The sequence below is a fragment of the Orussus abietinus genome, unplaced genomic scaffold (genome assembly GCF_000612105.2).
Source record: "Orussus abietinus isolate OABI.00-Male unplaced genomic scaffold, Oabi_2.0 scaffold33, whole genome shotgun sequence".
Classification (NCBI taxonomy): Eukaryota; Metazoa; Arthropoda; class Insecta; order Hymenoptera; family Orussidae; genus Orussus; species Orussus abietinus.
This window is the reverse complement of record NW_019394294.1, coordinates 814,192-832,819: the sequence shown is the minus strand read 5'-3', so window position 1 is coordinate 832,819 and position 18,628 is coordinate 814,192. Positions and strand designations below refer to the sequence as shown.

The 18,628-nt window shown below is 41.9% G+C and overlaps 2 protein-coding genes across 3 annotated transcripts; both read right to left on the bottom strand.

Annotated features, from left to right (window-relative positions):
* Positions 1–227: 227 nt before the first annotated feature.
* On the bottom strand, positions 228–2,556 carry LOC105695808 (troponin C). The gene is made up of 5 exons (XM_012417749.1): positions 2,312–2,556; positions 1,439–1,475; positions 824–967; positions 488–742; positions 228–376 (listed from the first exon to the last, which is right to left on the bottom strand). Exons 1-5 carry the CDS (start codon positions 2,312–2,314, stop codon positions 351–353), a joined length of 465 nt encoding a protein of 154 aa, XP_012273172.1. The 5' UTR covers positions 2,315–2,556; the 3' UTR covers positions 228–350.
* Positions 2,557–4,133: 1,577 nt separating this feature from the next.
* LOC105695699 (chondroadherin-like protein) lies at positions 4,134–17,468 on the bottom strand. Of its 2 annotated transcripts, none has more exons than XM_012417503.2 (8): positions 17,366–17,468; positions 15,859–16,447; positions 15,226–15,448; positions 13,978–14,117; positions 12,029–12,181; positions 9,911–10,091; positions 9,249–9,388; positions 4,134–8,493 (listed from the first exon to the last, which is right to left on the bottom strand). In XM_012417503.2, exons 2-8 carry the CDS (start codon positions 16,214–16,216, stop codon positions 8,225–8,227), a joined length of 1,464 nt encoding a protein of 487 aa, XP_012272926.1. In that variant the 5' UTR covers positions 16,217–16,447; positions 17,366–17,468; the 3' UTR covers positions 4,134–8,224. The 2 variants fall into 2 exon arrangements, with proteins under 2 accessions (XP_012272926.1, XP_012272928.1); XM_012417505.2 differs by lacking the exon at positions 4,134–8,493 and adding an exon at positions 8,676–8,766 and having other exon boundaries at positions 17,366–17,464.
* Between the last annotated feature and the right edge of the window lie 1,160 nt (positions 17,469–18,628).

Below are 18,628 nucleotides of genomic sequence, written 5' to 3'. Positions count from 1 at the left end.
TGTACGGCTCTCGGACGGAATTAGTAGCCTCGGATGTTTGGATAGAGGCGTTCGTTCATACACCTGGTCCCTTTGGAGGCAAATCCGTCTCTATCCAAACATCTCGTAATAGTGCGCCATTTGGGTCATCTCTACATACACATGATCCGCATTAATCTAAAAAATTGTACGCGAGGAAAAATTAATTTAATTAATCCTCGGGGGGAAATCAATCGGGTCTACTCGTGGTCCTTGCAAATGAGTATTATTTCGTTCACTCGTTACAGTCGCATTTAATTATAAACATCGCAGCTTAGGACAAAGTCGAGTCGAAGATGGTATGTGATAGGGCGACTCGAAATCCGGCAGACTTAGCCTGTCATCACCTCCATGAACTCTGAAATAGTTAAATTCGGCTTTAAATCGGGATACTAGTTATCATGTCATTATTTATTGTCGTGTAGAAATTAGAAATGGAGTAGGGGGAATTTTATTCGGGAATTTGTACCGTCGAAGTCGAGGGTCCCGGAACCGTCGGCGTCGATTTCGTCGATCATCATGTCCAGCTCTTCCGATGACAAATTGTCGTCAAGCTCGTGAAGGATGTCGCGGAAAACATCGGTGGTGATATAACCATTTCCTTCTCTGTCGTATAGGCGGAAAGCTTCTCGAAGCTCCTGTTGGATAGCTTCCGTGTCTTGATCCTCCTCCAAAAACTTGGCAGCCAGTTGGCAGAATTCTTCGTAATTCATTGAACCGGAATCTGAATCGGCGTTAAAGTCACGATCATTACTTTTAAAATCCAAATTATTACCTAGGATTGTTTCTAAATTGACATTAGTACCAGATACGTCGACCTCTGCGATGGCTTCTTGAAGAACGTCTGCCTTTAGCTCGATGCCCATCATGCTCAAAATTGTGCTGATTAAGTCGTTGGTTATCTCTCCCTTTTTTTCGGTGTCGAATGTGTCGAACGCCATCTTCAGATCTGCGATAAAAAATCGGATTGGGTATGTTAATTTTTTTTACTCATTTCTCGGCGTCAAACATGTCGAACGCCATCATTAGATATGCGATAAAAAATCGGATTGAGTGTATTAATGTTTTTCATAATTTTTCTTGCTGGCGAACGTGTCGAACGCCACCTTTAGATATGCGATAAAAAATCGGATTGAGTGTATTAATTTTTTTCGTAATTTTTCTTGATGTCAAACACATCGAACGCCATCATTAGATATACGATAAAAAATCGGATTGAGTGTATTAATGTTTTTCATCATTCTTTTCAGTGTCAAACATGTCGAACGCCATCATTAGATATGCGGTAAGAAATCGGATGAGTGTATTGATTTTTTTCGTAATTTTCTTCGGCGTCGATCTTCGATGAAAAATCGGATTGAGCTTAGTAATATTTCTTTTTTGCAGTTAATAAGAGGTGTTAGGAATTTTTCGCACTTACGCTTAAGTTGGTCCTTGCTCAGTCCACCCTCCAACGCCTGGGAAGATAAGGATATGATTTTAATGATTGTGTCATGAGTTGGCTTTCGTTCGGGGCAATTGCTGCGAAAATAACGATCGCTTCACCGGCGAGAAATGAGAGACAATTAAAATTTTTACTGTCGGCCGAATGGGTGCCAAGAAGTCATTTCCCCGTTCTAAATTGTTATATGCAAATTCGGATGACTCGACGCTCCGTTTTACTCGGAATTAGACAATCGGATTCGGTCCCGATCAAAGGCCTTGGACCAGGAAAAGCTCTTCAGGATTTCGTGCGTGCTTTGAATACACTCCGACGTGCCGAACCAGTTTCCAAATTTTCCTTTGAATACCCTCCGACATGCCGAACCAGTTTCCAAATTTTCCTTTGAATACCCTCCGACATGCCGAACAAGTTTCCAAATTTTCATACCCGTTGATTGTTTATTCAAGCAGGTGTTACCGAACTCTGCGAACTCGATTGGGAAACGATAACTCGGAACTCCGAATTCCCGACGAACTTTCGGAACTCTGCAATCTGGGAAACGAAATCTGAAACGCGAATTTCCTCCGGAAGGAATGGACTCGTTAGATGTCGATCTTTAAAGAGAAAAAAAAAGAAAAAAGGTTCATCTGATTTTCAGTCGCACTTCGAGGCATTGTTGAGTTCACTGTGGCTAATATACTTTTTTTTTGTTTAACAATCACTGCACATTGGGAATCAAAATCCAAAATGCACTTTCCCACTCGGAGCACAATACACTGCGATTACTTGTTTTCGATATCGATTTTAACCCCCGGGTTACGTTTTTAAAGATCGTCGCAAAACTTTGAGGAAATGATCCCAGAAATTTACCATTTTCCTTGTCTTGTCTGGCGGGAAAGTCTTGACAAAGGTGGCTCGAAACGATTATTGAAACGCGTCGAGACACTCTTCGCAAAAGGCGACAAGGAGCTGGCTGCGTCTTTTTTCCGCGGTCTTTCGTTAACTGATGGATTCGTCTGGTGACAGTAAACCAATTAGTGCATCACTACTACAGGTTGACGCATCATCTAAGTGTCAATCGGTCAACGACGATCATCTGTTGGCTCGGAACACTATAAAAAGCTTTTGAATCGACTGGTTAATCTGGTCGAAGGCTACCCCCCACAATTGCACCGATGACTTCGATCACTTCGATCGCTTCTCTTCGCCATGTCACTGATTGGCAACTCGTGACAGGGTTGATCGATGGCCCTAAAAAATCGATCAACCCGAACCTTGAATCGACGACCAAAAATAAACCATCGTTAAATAATTTCACCGATAAGAAATTTCTCGATGAAGTGGCATTCATTTCCAATGATTGGCAATTCCTGAACATATCATTAATTGGTAATTAGCAAAAATTTCAATAATACGCAATTCGTGACAGGATCGATTGATGGCCCTGAAAAAAATCAATCGACCAGCAAAAATAAACGACCCTTAAATAATTTCACCGATAAGGAATTTCTCGGTGAAATGACATTAATTTTCATAAATTAAGAGGACTCAGTAAATGCGACTTTCAGGGAGTTCTTCGACGTCACTCTCATCGTTCCGGATGGTTAATTAAAATTTGCTAATAATTTCCCATTAATGTCAATTACATGGATCGAATGGTTCTCTCGATGCGAATCGAATTGGCAGCTCGGTAATGTCGATTCGATGTCAAGAGACACGTGTATCTTGACCTGATGCAATTTCAAGGCGAGATCGCATACGGAAAGCATTATACCGATTGCTCTAGCGATAGTTTACAGCAGTTTAATCTTGGTTGCGTCCTTTAAGAGGAGTGCAGTCGATTGCTAGGTGCTTCTGAGCTTAGAAAAGAGTCGCTTTTGGCAGCCACTTTCAGCCTCGATAAATGTAGCACGACCTCATTGGCCAATCAGATAAGACGTCGATGTCAAAGCGAGACGGTCTACCTTTTCGATATATAAATAGGGATCGATTCGCGAATCTCTCTGTCGACGACCGAGACACTATGTCGAGGATTCGGTTGACGACTAATTAATTGTTTATCCCTCTTATTACCTAAATAATGTCCCTACACTGAGAATAAACGATTCATTGCACCAAAGAAATGTTTGGTTAATTTCAAGGATAATTATTTCACTCGAATAATTGTCATAATTCCGAATAAACGTTGCGTCGGATTTATTCGCGCTCATTTAAGTCAAAGAATTATTCTTTAAATTAAGAAAATAATCCTTTGATTCAATAATATTCCTTTCTCAGTGTACTTAATTTAGAATTTAATTTTTTTAATTTACCTTTTCGATATATAAATAGGGATCGATTCGCGAATCTCTCTGTCGACGACCGAGACACTATGTCGAGGATTCGGTTGACGACTAATCAATTGTTTATCCCTCTTATTACCTAAATAATGTTCCTACACTGAGAATAAACGATTCATTGCACCAAAGAAATGTTTGGTTAATTTCAAGGATAATTATTTCACTCGAATAATTGTCATAATTCCAAATAAACGTTGCGTCGGATTTATTCGCGCTCATTTAAGTCAAATAATTATTCTTTAAATTAAGAAAATAATCCTTTGATTCAATAATATTCCTTTCTCAGTGTACTTAATTTAGAATTTAATTTTTTAAAATTGAGAAACTTGGGAAATTATCTATCGATCGGAGGATTATGGTTAGTTAATCTTTATTCACTTCAAGGTGCCACACATACACAGTAATAGTTCAACAAGATAATAAATGACACGTAGAACGTTTGAATCTGGATAATTATACAATATCGGTAGACACCTCCGAGGGCTTCGACAAGCCTCGAATTATCGATATACATACATCGACGACAATCGAGCCACGCCATATGAACACACACGCATCGTCATATGTGTATGTGCACTTATAAGCGCGAAATCTACATAACGTTAGGCATAGCGTTTGAAGGATTAATTATCAATTGATTATGCCCCAGGTAACCTCTCATTTGTTCTCTTGGATACGAGTTCGCGTACCCCGCGACGTGTGTGCAGATTAATTATTCGAAATTTGCATACAGGTCGAGGGTCGATTAAGTGCGACATGCATTACACCTAGGTACACTCGACATAAACGAGATTTAGGTTCGAAAGGTGCACTTTCGTCCCCCTGACCTACCCGGAAAAAAAGTGTCATTGAACCAGAGAAATATTTCCCTGAATAGTACCAAATGAAATATTTTGTTAATTCAAAGTATAATCATTAGACTCGAATAAACTGGAATAAATCGAATGCAACATTTTCGTCGGCATCATGAAGATTTGTTTCAGGTTATTTAAGGCAAATGATTATTCTTAACCAAATATTTCTCTGGTACCATTCAAATTTCCTTGGTTCATTGAATTTCCTCCTCGGTGTAGGAATATTCCCTGGACGTCGTCCGGTGTTTTTAGTAATTTTTAGTAATTCTTAGTAATTTTTAATAATTTCTAACGCAATTCTTTCCCCTTGTCCGAGTTCCGGCTGCAGCGGATTTGCATATTGCCGTTCAGGAGGAAAGAAATGCCGCAAAGGGGTGCCGGGTACCCTCGTCGGGGGCGCAGGCAACTTTCCGACACTGTAAGAGACTGTACAAAAATACCTCATATAATTGTTAGTAATTAATTAAGGGGGCGCACTCGACGAGATACCCCATGGCAAAGATATGTCTCGACATGGTCTTTGGGGCCCTCCAGAAGCGAGCCCGGGAGGGCCCTCGTGCGTATATCTGTTTTATTTAGTTACTTTTTTTTCCACTATATCCCTAGGGAGTTCTAACGACCTCTAACCACTATGGACTAGTTTCTAAAGGTTTCGGGCGAAAAACTCGTCACCCTGTATCTCGCGACTTTGGAATCCTGAATTTTCATCCCATCCTCTCGAAATTCTTTTTCTTCCCCTTTAAACAATTTTGAATATCGAATAATAATTACTTTTTTCAATTATAATAGGGCCATGGTAAATCAGGTTGTCTAACTATTTCATGAATTATTTCATTTAAATGAAAGGTATCACTTCGCGATCCTGATACAGCGTCCGAGTTGTGTGTATAATTGTATATATATTTGTATATATTTATATATTCAATATATTTTATATGCATATGTAACGTGTAGAGATTTTTAACAAATAAATCCTCTTAAATCTCATATGTTACGGATATGTATATGTACGACGTGTAACGGCAAAGCGTCAAGCTTTTTCAAAACGTATATATACGCTGTATAATAATTATGTGTATATATATATATGTATCATTCTTACTTATCGGACAAATCTGGGATATATAAATGATATGTATGTCTGACGTCTTCCTCGTCATTGGGGCAAATGGAATTAATGTCGCGCTGAAATGAAAATTTCGGGAAGGACCTCGAGAACTTGTTACAGAAAATGTAAAGAAAATTCCAAGCTTGCCAACAATGCAATAGAAACATTTATAGTAATCACCTATTACTCGAGGTCATTCCCGGCAACATTTCCACTACAGCGATTCGCCATTGCAATTCCATAGCGTAGTAATTAATAGTAATTTTTGCGGTGATTCGCTCTTTTGCCACATTTTCTTTTTCCTATTTTCCGTACAAAAGTCGCTCGACTGACATCAGGAAATTTTCAAGATCTCCTCGAAACTTCTACTCCGATCGGTTTTCCCCAAATTTCAGCGCAATTTTCTACCCCGTAATAACCGTGTTCCTTCACTGAGAATTCCCCGTGGCGGTGTCAATAATTTTTTCTCGCTGCCAATTATGAATTGTTAAAAATTCTGCCATTTTCTTTTGTCTTCTTTTTCCAAATCGGAGGCCACCAACTCGTAATGTCGGAACACGGCATGATTGTGAATCACGCGGTTATGCACTTATCTCTAACTAGTTTCGGTACGCAGTCGTGGTAATCCTTAAGCCTTAAACTATATTATCGGCGTTAATTATAACTAGACAATTGCGAGTCGCATTACTTTCCGTCATTGTTAGTCCTTGAATAGCGCGAGCCTCGACATTTCGACACGATTTCCCCACCTCGATTGATCAGTCATGAATTCGTAATCATTGTCGATATAAATCACTCCAGTCTCGAAATGTCGAACCGAGGTAAACCTCGATCTCGCCGCTCGTTCGATATCGAGCTGATATGTATGATAAAAGCCCTCCTTCGACGTTTTTTCTTCATCAAAGAGAGGAAAATGATCACAAATCATTGATCTTGGCATCCCTTCTGATATGTATCAATCGGCATGAGAAAGCTCATCCGTAATGGCTGATCGATGATCCCGAGATCGAAGCTCGATCGATATGTCTCGATTTTATTTTTTTAGACTTTCTTTTCCCTTTTACGTACTTTGATGACGCGCCCAATAAAAGTCGCTCCTTCGCAAATCTTTAATTAATCACTAATTGCCTCGAGGTTAACTTCTTGGAAAATTAATGATGGTTTGTTATTCAGTTTTCTTGACGTTTCCGTCAATACGGTGAAGAAAGCTCTAGGGGAAAAATTCGCTACGACATTGGAACGCAATCCTAATTGCGTAAATGGTATAAATAAAAACGTAAAGTATCGCTAATAAATAAGCTCATCTCGAGGAGTCGCTTATGTTTTTATGTAATAAAGTAAGAATGATCTCTGAATTTCAATTAAACAATTCACTTACAAGCTGACGTAGCTACGCAACGATTGTCAAGGGTACTTTGTCATTCTCGAAGTTAACATTTAGTAGTAACAAAAATAACGTCGATTCATCTCCTGGGATAAAATATATCTCGCGCTGGACCATCCGGGAAAGATTTTCGAAACTCCGTCGAAAATTGCGATAATAAATACTCCCTCCTAGGGACAAACCTTGGCGTTTCTTAAAAAAGTCTGTAATGTTAATATTTATGTCTGCTCTCGAGAAATCAGACCCTAATTTATGCTTAAAGGAAAGAAATGAGGACTTAGATTGCAGAAAAATATAATATTAATCGATCATCTTGATTAGCGGGGACGAAGCTCGAACGGAAACTTAGGTCTAAACTTTCGACGTCCTTTTTTACATCGGGACATGTCAGTAACATGTCAATAACATATCAATATCTTACAGAATCGCACCTCGACGGTGCCACCTAGTTCGCACCACTTGATCCTAGAATTAAACGCTCCTCGGTAATTGCATAATTGCTTTACATTGTTCATACCGCATAGAAGCCTGTAATTAAATCCAGCTCGGAGGAAACATTGCGAGATAACCGAAGCATGCATGCGCGCCGATTCAATGCAAATATGCAGAATTGCATCCATAAGCAAGACACGTATGGCAGTTCCGCTGCCCAAAGTCGAACCCCAGCTGATAATTAATATTCATAATTGCCCGAAAAAAAAAATTAAAACCGTTCCAAAAGTCCCACAAAACGACGTACTGCTATCCAGTAAAAGGACAATTAAGAAAGAAACCCAAAAGTAAAATACCAAGAAGATAAATAATAATTAATCTCTCTCGCGCAGGAGAGCGAGGGGACATGTCTTTATAACTAAATTCGATCTTGTCCACTGAAATCGTCAATAATGATGACGATTAATGATAACGTCGCACGTATCAGTTGTTTTTCTTCTGTTTGAGGGTTGCTTTGCCACGATTTGCTATTTTGCCATTTACATCCCGCCACGATGAGGTCCTTGAAGAATTTCTCCGTCTTCGTATGTCGGCGAGGATTTTGCAAAATCATTTTGCAAAGTCATTTCGCAAGACGTGCTCTAGAAGACCGCGTCGGTTTCTTGGTTAAATAAACGTCAAAGCCCCGGTGAAAAGGACGAATAGATTTATGCTCGCCGAGCAACAGGACGCATGTCCTCGAGAGGTCCTTTCTGCATTTTTCCCGATGCATCCCATCCTTTCCAGAGGGATATTTTGCACTGCATATTCCGTGTGTTCGGATGGCATTGTGCAGACTGTGCGTTTTTTTGACATCGTCTCGTCATCTCGATCTCGGAGGTTCTTCAGCCACGCCGAGTACCATCGCAATTCGCAGTCGCAGATCAACGGGTTGTCTGAAAAATTTTGACATTTATTTATCTACCTACTGGTAATTTAATATATCATTTAGTATATGCAATTCGCAGTCGCAGATCAACGGGTTGTTTGAAAAATTTTGATAATTATTTATCTATCTACTGGTAATTTATTATATCATTTAGTATATGCAATTCGCAATCGCAGATCAACAGGTTGTCTGAAAAATTTTGACATTTATTTATCTATCTACTGGTAATTTATTATATCATTTAGTATATGCAATTTACAGTCGCAGATCAACGGGTTGTCTGAAAACTTTTGACATTTATTTATATATATCTGCTGGTAATTTAATATATTAAAATGTGTCCATACATCCTTTTCGGGACTGGAAATATTTCCATCAAGTTATTCCCTGAATAATCAACATTAACTCTTCCTCGACCACGATAAAAGTAATTCACGTCGTAATAAAAAAAATTGTACTCCCGATAAATATGAAAATGAAAGCAGAATTTAATTCACGAAGACAATATTAGTTACCATCGGCAGGTGTATATTTTTCTTTTTCTGCAATTTCAGTTCATAAATTAACGAATATCTTTTTCTAAAGAGTCATCTGATTATGACGTCTCTGGTGCAATTATTGGACAAGTTTGATTGTCACTGCAGAAAGAGAGAAAATTTGTCACCAAGGCTAAGGGTGTAACTTTTTTTTGGAATGCCTACATATGAATAAAATACGAATCCACTCGTTTAACTCTCCCACCCTTTGATAAGACTCTCTCACCTGTTATGTCGATAACGCGAAGGGTGTCGACGACATTTTCCGTCACCTCTTCAGGTATGTGTACAAGTTTATTATTCTGCAGGTTAAGAGTCTCCAAGGAATTCAGGTTGTCGAAAACGGTGGTAGGCAGGATCTTGATCCTGAAAAGAAAATAAAGAAAGCCCTAGAAATGAATTTTCTTAATCGTTTCATTACACTGATTAAAACGCCCATGTAAATCTATATACTCAATCATTGATTAATTCGATGCCACGATAAATTGCGATAAAATCACATTGCATCTGTAATATCACAAGCTAAGTTAATGAAAACTCAATTAAAAATACGCTAATACGGTAAACATACCATGTTACGTGTATTCTAATTAGTAACTTTTCCATTTTACGTTTTTCTATGTGAAACTTCACTTATTAGGTGTTTAGAAATGCAGGTAAATTGGCTCGGATTTTTAACAGTGTACCCAGAGGATGTGCATTCCCTTCCAAGGCAAGTAGTACTTCTCATACAGGTGGTACCACCAGGTATCTTAATTAACCAAGTTGGGAACTTCGCGATTGGGACCCTAGGGGAATCGAGGCACGTAGGGTGGAGATCGAATCTGGGGACTTTGGGGTCGATTTGACGGCCGGATTTCGGGGACCTTAATAAACGAGGATGCTCACAGATTCTTCTGGAGATTCAGGAAAGTTATGGAGTCCCCGTATCCCGTGAAGGTGTCTTCGGGAAGCACGGTGATATTATTGGCTCGTAAATCCAAGTGACGAAGACGGTGGAGGCGCCGAAGAGCGTCGCTCGGCACGGAGTGCAGATTGTTGTCGCCGAGTCGCAGATATTGAAGGTTCTCTGGAAAAAATTGAATTTTCCTCCTTTTCACCATTTTTCCAAGCCGGCTCACCTTCTCTACAATGTGTAGAGACACCTTATCAAAGCCCCAGGTGCACGTGATGTGCGGTGCACCGCGTTACACCGCGATCGAATTGCAGCCGCACCGAGACTGCATAAATCGAGGGACGGGTTTACAGAGAATTACTGATATCGCGATTCCAGGATGAAGTTAACTTTAAGGTGATATGAAAGAGTCATTCTATATACATATCAAACATGAGAATATTTATAAAACTTTTCTCCAAACTGGGTGCACCGAATTATCTTTTACTTTAATACGTGATTATGGAGGCCCTAAGAGAGAACGCGACGATCGTGAAATTTTACTTTTCGAAAAAAAATCTCTTTTTTGGTCCTTGTCCGAGATAAATACAAATTTTTGGTCGAAAAATAAAATTTCTCGAGCATTGAATTATTCCTTAGGGCCTCCATAATCTCGCGATGGAGTTTCAAATGATCCGGTGCACCCAATTTGGAGGAAAGTTTTATCAATATTTTGACTTTTTAGTATGCATATATGACACTTTCATATCACCTTAAGGATTACTTTCTAGACCCTCGCAAATCCGATTTAACGAGGCGATAAAGAGCATCCGATGGTCCCCCAACAATTTAAATTTTCCTCGACTGTGAAATTGTCATTCCCAGAAATGAAATATAAATTAATTTGAAAAATCTTTCAAGCGAAGACGTCTTATCACTACCTTGTAATTTGGCCATCTCATTGTCTCTCTACTGGAGAGGATTAAAAACTCAGATATAAATAATTTTCGAAAATGTTTATAATGCACAGAGAATTTCTTTTTTATCAGGGTGAAAATGACTAAGATCCCGTGATGGAGGATCTCTGGGAAGGTTCGATAAATTAATAATTCATGGGATTCCAGATTAATTATTTCTGAAAGTATCTCGGATGAAGATTGCCCTGAGGAGATATCTGGGAATGATTTTCAGGGGTGGATGAAAAACTACCTCAAAGGTGCCGCCAGGTGGAAATTCTCCCTGATCCGATTAATCGGACAGCCAGCTGAGCACGACCTCGTAATTGGAGGACTTGCCGTTACAATGATTAAATGCTACGGCGAGTCTGCGATCCGCAACTTGCAAAGCCCGCGACTAAGTGCCCTAAGTTCCTGGATCTAATTCAACTGCAATTTCAACATTAATTTTCCAAGTTGCGGCCCCGGTGCGCGCCGCTCGCTCCTTTTTCCTCGGGCTCATCCTGAAGGCGGAGCAGAGTAATAAAGTAATTGAATAAAAATAGAAAGTAACGAAGGACCGGCCCCCTTTTACGCAATTGGCAATTCCGATGACCCTTCTCAATTTTAGAACTACTGAATAAATAATTTAAGTAAATAGAGGAAAATAATTCGCCTAGGAGAGAATTTACGGAGCGAGTAGAATGGCACTACAGAGTGGCGCTCTTCAAGTTCGAATTGAATAAATAAATAAATAAAAATAATTCCCGAAGGGGAGAACTTTCAGGCAGAGAAAGAGAGAGTGAAATTCCTAGTGGGTAGTGCAGGATTTGAATAAACAAATAAATAAATTAAAACAATTCGTAAAGGGGAGAATATCTCAGAGAGGAGGAATTGCACTCCTGAGCGGCGCTCGTAAAGTTCATGCCATTTTCATCCTCGCCTAAATTGTTTAATCGACTGTTACGGTCACCAGGGACTACGACAGTACTTCAGCAAATGCCACTTGGCAAGTGTCGTCAGCCTCAGTACTTTCAATGGCACTTTTGAGAGCTTTCCCGAGGGAGTCGCCCGTTTTCCTGGAGTACCACGTCGAGGCGACTCGTCGGCCACTTGATGAAAATATTTTCCGACATTCACCTGATTTTCCGAACCTGAAAATATTTCTTTCACCTTCTTTCCTGCCATTTTCCTTACCTTCGAGCCCGATGAAGGCGTTCGAGTCCACGTGGGTGATCTGATTCCCGTCGAGCTCCAGAGAGTTGAGCTGCGTCAGATGAGAGAAAACGCGAGCAGGGACTTCTCTCAAATAATTGTGAGCCAATCCCAGGGAGTCCAGACTCTTGAGACCTGGAATCAAAGAGAAAGAGAACTCGAGCTTTGATGTCCTTTATCGAGTGGCGATCTCTCTTCAATGCGAGCAGAAGAAAGGAAACCACCCTGCGCGAAATCTCGCTCGTGATTCTTTCGCCGCCCTTTAATCCCAACTCGTTTCCCCTTTCGTTCCGTATTATCGAGCCCCGGGCTCTGTTATTTGCGAAAGGAAAAAGGTAAAACCTTAATTCGCCCCTTCTCCTCCCCCCAGCCCCTGAAAACCCGTGAAAACCCCGGAAAACCGTGAATTTCACCGAGAAATGGGGGAGAGAATTTGATGAAAAAATTACAATCGCAGTTTCGCACCCCTAGGTCACTGAAAACCGACTTTGTCGTGTCCGAAGATTTTTAAACCGGCGGTTGGAGTGTTTGGAAAATGGTTAAAGTAAGGCCGGAGCTTTGAGGGGGTTCCTTGGTCCTGCAGAAAATCCCCTTTTCGAGGAGTCGAAGAAAGCATTCATGGTTAACCTCCCAGGAAGTGGAGGAACCCCAACCCGCGGCGTTTCGCCCTTTAATCTAGAACTATTAATTTTCTTTCCACCCCTTCTGGCCGGGTCGGGCAAGAAGGGGCCTTAAGAGTTTCGTTTGTGCCTCCTTTCCCCGAAAGTACTTGACGTCGGCAAAATGGCGGCGCTCGGGGTTGCTTTTTCATAGTTCGCGCTCTTGAGGAGCTCTAAAGTTCTTCCAAGGCTTTTCCATGCCCGAAGATTAATGGCTACATCCTTCGGGCTTTCCCTCCCCTCTGCCCCTGATCCTTTTTCCCAAAAAAGCCGCGATAATGACTCGCCGCTTAAATTCGAGGCGATTTATCGCCTCGAATTTCCCGCAGTTGCCGATTTTTACTCCCCCTCGAGTTCGGGTCCAGGAGAGGGTGGATCAAGAGAACTGCGAGATCCTTGGAGATACTTCTTCCCCTGTTTCGAGTTTTCCAACACGGTCACCCCCCTTCCGGAAATCACCCTCCAAAATTACTCCTGGTTATCCCACGAAATCTTCCCAGCCCTCCCACGTTTAAACATAATTCCAGAATTACTTTCCGATGTTCCAAATACTTCCGATTCATCCCCCAGGAATTTTCTGATTTTTCGACCCCTTCTTTCCTGGAAATTTTCCCAATCCTCCTACGTTTAAACGTAATTCCGGAATTATTTCCCGACATCCCAAATACTTCCGATTCATCCCCCAGGAATTTTCTGCTTTTTCGATCCATTTTCTCTCCTCCCTCGAATTCCCTTCCAAGGGAGATCCAGATCCCGAAACGAGATCCTTAGAGACGCTTCTTCCCCTGTCTCGAGTTTTTCCAACACGTCTTTCCGATCCCTCGAACTTTTCCTCCAGCCCTCCCACGCGTTTACCTGTAATTACGCCGTAATTATTTCCCGGGTGCCGGAATACTTTCCACCCCATGTAGGAATAAATTAAGCAGTATCTCCTTCGCGTGGTGCGTTTAAATTCGAGAAAAGCTTGCGCAGGGAGCCCCTTAATATTCCGGCTGCTCCGCCTCGTAGGTCCTCCCTTGACGTCGCTTTTCCCGAGGGAGGCGTTCCAGGGGAAAACTTTTCCCTTCCCGAAAAGCGCCTGATGCGTCACGTAGGTGAGGGACGTTAAGGAGGACTCGCAAGGGGCGGCCATTTTGTCGAAAGTCCTCGGCCTTTGTTAAAACGTCCACCTCGGAAACAACGACGTCCTTTCCTTCTAAATGCCACCCTGCAGGGGGACTCTTTAATAAAAACACAACGCCACCCTTCACTGATCCCATTTTCCTGTTTTACCTTCGAAGTCGCCCTCCTCGATGCTTTTGATGTGGTTCTCCTGCAGCTCCAACTTCTTCAGCATATCGAGGGTCGAAAGTGCAGACGTGGGGATGCTCGTTAGTTGGTTTCCTCCGAGATTCAGACGCTTCAATTTCCGGCTGGGAGGAAAGAAAAAGAAAAACGACGCCATGTTTTATAACGACCGGAATGATTATTCTGCCTCCTCGGGTCTGATATACCCTTTGTGGAAAGATCTTTCCGGATGCTGAGAACTTTCCTTTTCCAATTCTCCCTTTTTTCCTTTTTTTCGCCGAGCCTTTTATGACCCAAGCCTATGTCGTACTTGTTACCACACTGCGTGGGTGTACCGAGAGGGGATCGCGTAGACATCAATTACTATAATTAGGTCACCGATAAATCGTGTAAGTATTTTTTTCCCTCACTCTTTGACCCCTTCAATATTTCCCGCCATCTTGTTTTCAAGCATTTCCCGTACGGAGTATTTTTCGACGACTCGATATGAATTTTCCTGCGAATTTAACAGACTACCTAAAACTGGGATTTTAAATCCAGAAAAGTATGAATTTTCCGAAAATTTTCCGGGCTCCCAGTCGGTTGTCGGGGTAGTTATAATAAATAAATAAAAAGAAAAGGAGAAATGGTGGATATTAATTATCAGGCTCTTCTGGCATAAAAGTACCTCGCGAGTACTTTCGAAAATTTACTGTTGCTCTGAAATTGCAGCTTCGTTGTCATCCTCTGTGCGACACGAGGGTAATAAACTCGGGTCATATCCACGTGCAAGTGAAAGATGGCAGGCTGCACTTGTTTGCACCGGAAGTGCAATCCTTTTAACACCGTATCGATCATGAGATTTAATGGTACACGCCATAATACCGAGTACGCAGGACATACACATTCCCCGACATGCCGATTGTCCATCACCAGAGAGAAAAAAAAAAAGGAGATAAATAAAGAACAAGCCAGAAGAAATATTTGACATTTTTCCCGAACATTTCCCGAGTGTTTTCCACTATTTACACACATTTCCAAACATTTTCAATCACTCGCGAGGGGTGAAAACGTCGAATGAATGTGACCGATGCATCGAGCCGGTATTCCTTTTAACACCACGGCCGGGACATTTATTAATTAATCCTGACATTTTTTTACGGCGCTCGTGTATATACATAGAATATAAGAGTAAAAGGCTCTTAAATTCGCCTCGGGAAATTGGCTTTGGAACGACGGGTATTTCTAACTCACTTATCCAGCCCCTTGAAGGCGTCCGGCTCTATGTTGGAGATCTTGTTTCCATAGAGGGTGAGAATTTCTAGGGTGTCGAGACCTTCGAAGGCTTTTCCATGAAGAGCTCCGACCTTGTTATGATTCAGATTCAAGATGAGAAGATGATGAAGAGGTCGCATGGCCGCCGATGGGACAGAGACCAGGGAATTTTGGGAAAAGTCCAGCTGAGTCAACGCCTTCCCTGTATCCGTAACAAAATACTCGATTCCATTACAACGACCACCTCAAGGTCCATCTTCAACAATGCCAAAGGCTTAACAAATTACAAGTCGCGGTACAAATAGAAAAATTCGAAAGGGGAATTTTTTTCTCTTCGCACAACGTCGAATTCTCTCGAGTTACATCCCCTAAGTACATTTCAGAGAACACCATAGCGCAATAAAAAAATATATATATAAATTAATATCCATCAACAAGTGCAACATGGGTATAAAGCAGGAATTGAACTCCACTCAAAATTGAAACGTCAAATCTTAGCGTGAAAGACCGTAATAATGAATGGTGAGTCAAATCGATGTCGGTCTTGCTCATTTAGCTTGGCCTTGAACTTGCTTATCATTTTCTAGATAATCAGACCGAATGGACTCTTACCCACGGAACTGAGGGCCGTTTCTTCGACAACCGCGAGGCTACTGTTGTGGATGGTGAGATGACAGATGTCAAGGCCGAAGAATATGAAGCCCTGGAGTTTTGGGAGGTTGTTGTGCCTTAGTTTGAGATAAAAGATAACGTTCGACCCGCCCTTGAGGACGTCCATGGCCTTGGTGATGTGGGATAAATCGGTGAACTCGCAGAGGATGTCCAGTCCTGCTTTTTTTACGGTGCAGGAGCAAGGGTGGATCTGACCATGGGGTGGACAGTGCTGGACCAGCTGACCCACGGTGGTCCCCAGGGCGCCCAGCACCCAAACCCAGCACCAGATCCCTGGACCAGCCTGCCTCCGAGACATCTCCGGGCTCGTTTTTCGCCTTTTCGACCAATTCGCCACCTCTCGTCGACTTTTCCACCGTTTTCCTCCCTTTCTTCTACTTTTCGCTTTCTCCGCCTCCCCCGCCTCCTCCTCCTCCTCCACCTTGTCAATGCAGGCTGGCTACCCACGACTGACCACTCTCTGCTATTTCTCCTCTACTTGTCTGCCCATCGCTCTTCTTGGTTCTAACCTCGTGCCGGGATGTCAAACCTAAAATAAAATTGATATTTTATCATTTCAGAGCGGAGAGTGCTGGAGGATGTTTTCTTCTTTGTTTAAAAATGTCGCTAGATAACAGCTGATTGAACCTATTCAGACCGGACTGAACTAGATTCGACTGAAACGAACGTATCGTTTCTCAAGATGGTCGGCCAGGATATCAAAGCTAAAATAAAATTGATAATTCATCAATTCAGAACGGAGAATTTCGGGGAATATTTATTTTCTTTCAAATTGTTGCTAGATAACAGCTGATTGAATCTATTCAGGCCGGACTGAACTAGATTCGACTGAAACGAACGTATCATTTCTTAAAATGAACGTCCAGGATATCAAAGCTAACATAAAATTGATATTTCATCAATTCAGAACGGAGAATTTCGGGGAATATTTATTTTCTTTCAAATTGTTGCTAGATAACAGCTGATTGAATCTATTCAGGCCGGACTGAACTAGATTCGACTGAAACGAACATATCATTTCTTATGAACATATTACTTCGAGCGGGATGTCAAATGAAAAATAAAATTGTTATTTTATCAATTCAAGGCGGAGAATGTTGGGGAATACTTTTGTTTCTTGTCATTCAAATCGTGGCTAGATAACAGCTGATCGGGTCTATGCAAGTAAGATTAGAGTACATACGATTGAAACGAACGTATTATTCCTTACGTGGCTGCACTTTGTTTTTAGGATTATGGATATATTATTTCTATAAGAATTAATATGTTCGGGAAGCATTTGATACAGCTGTTCCTTTCTCCTCCCTTTTTGGAGACAGCCAGCCTTTGTTGCAAGAAATACATTGAAATGGCGAAATATTTCCTCATTTTCAAGTATAGGAATAAATATTATGGACTGTACGAATAAACGTGGATGGCAGTTCTAGAGCGACTCGTGATATCTCACATTCTGGGGAACTCGAGAGACGCAGATATCAAGGTGTCTTCCGGGACTCGTTATCGGCCCTCAGAGAAACTCGCGATGCTTCCTATTCTTCAACATCCTCCGAATCTTCCCCCGGATCATCTTGAAGAAGAGAAGAGCTTCATAAATGTTCAAATCTCGCCTCCCAAAAATCAGGCCTCGCGAGTGACAAATCTCCCACCAACCGTCCCTATGTTCGCGATCCAGTTGATCATTTCAGCCACTTTCGTTCCGATTTAAAGGCCCAGATCCCACCAGTACCTTCGCAGGATTATCAACAATGCGTCATCGAGCACAATTTATAGAACAAAAAATTAGTAATATATTTAACAAGGCTCATAACGTGCGCGCAACGAGGACGTGATAATCCGCGACCGACGAGGACGTCGGTCGCTGGTTATCACTCGCGTTTCCGGTTATCTGCACCGTTCCAAGGCTCGATTATCGAACCAACTGGGTCATCGATGATCGATCAAGGGTGGAAAAATAAAAAACGGGGGAAAGAGCATGATTTGGGGCCGAAAGAAAATTGGAAACCAAACAGGAACGTTCGCATGCGTCGTTCGGAGCCCGTCGCGGGTTATCACTCGCGTTTCCAGTTATCTGCGCAGTTCCAAGGCCCGATTATCGGAGTAGCTGGGTCATCGATGATCGATCAAGAGTAGAAAAATAAAAAACGGGGTAAAGAGCACGATTTGAGGCTGAATGAAAATTGGAAACCGAACGGGAACGTTCGCGTGCGTCGAGAACGCCGGTCGCGGGTTATCACTCGCGTTTCCGGTTATCTGCGCCGTTTCAAGGCTCGATTATTGAACCAACTGGGTCATCGATGATCGATCAAGGGTGGAAAAATTAAAAACGGGGGAACGGGCACGATTTGAGGCTGAAAGAAAATTGAGTACCGAAAGGAAACGTTCGCATGCGTCGTTCGGCGCCGGTCGCGGGTTATCACTCGCGTTTCCGGTTATCTGCGCCGTTCCAAGGCCCGATTATCGAACCAACTGGGTCATCGATGATCGATCAAGGGTGGAAAAATTGAAAACGGGGGAAAGGGCTCGATTTGGGACCGAAAAAAAAAATTGGAAAGAGAACGAGAGCGTTTGCGTGCGTCGTTCGGCGCCGGCCGGTACCACTGCGTTGACGATGACCCGGGTGACCGTTCGGACATCATCATCGCTCAACTCGATGGATTACTTCCGGTCCAGGGAACCATGGGAGCTCTTGCCAAGTCGACGTCATCGCATC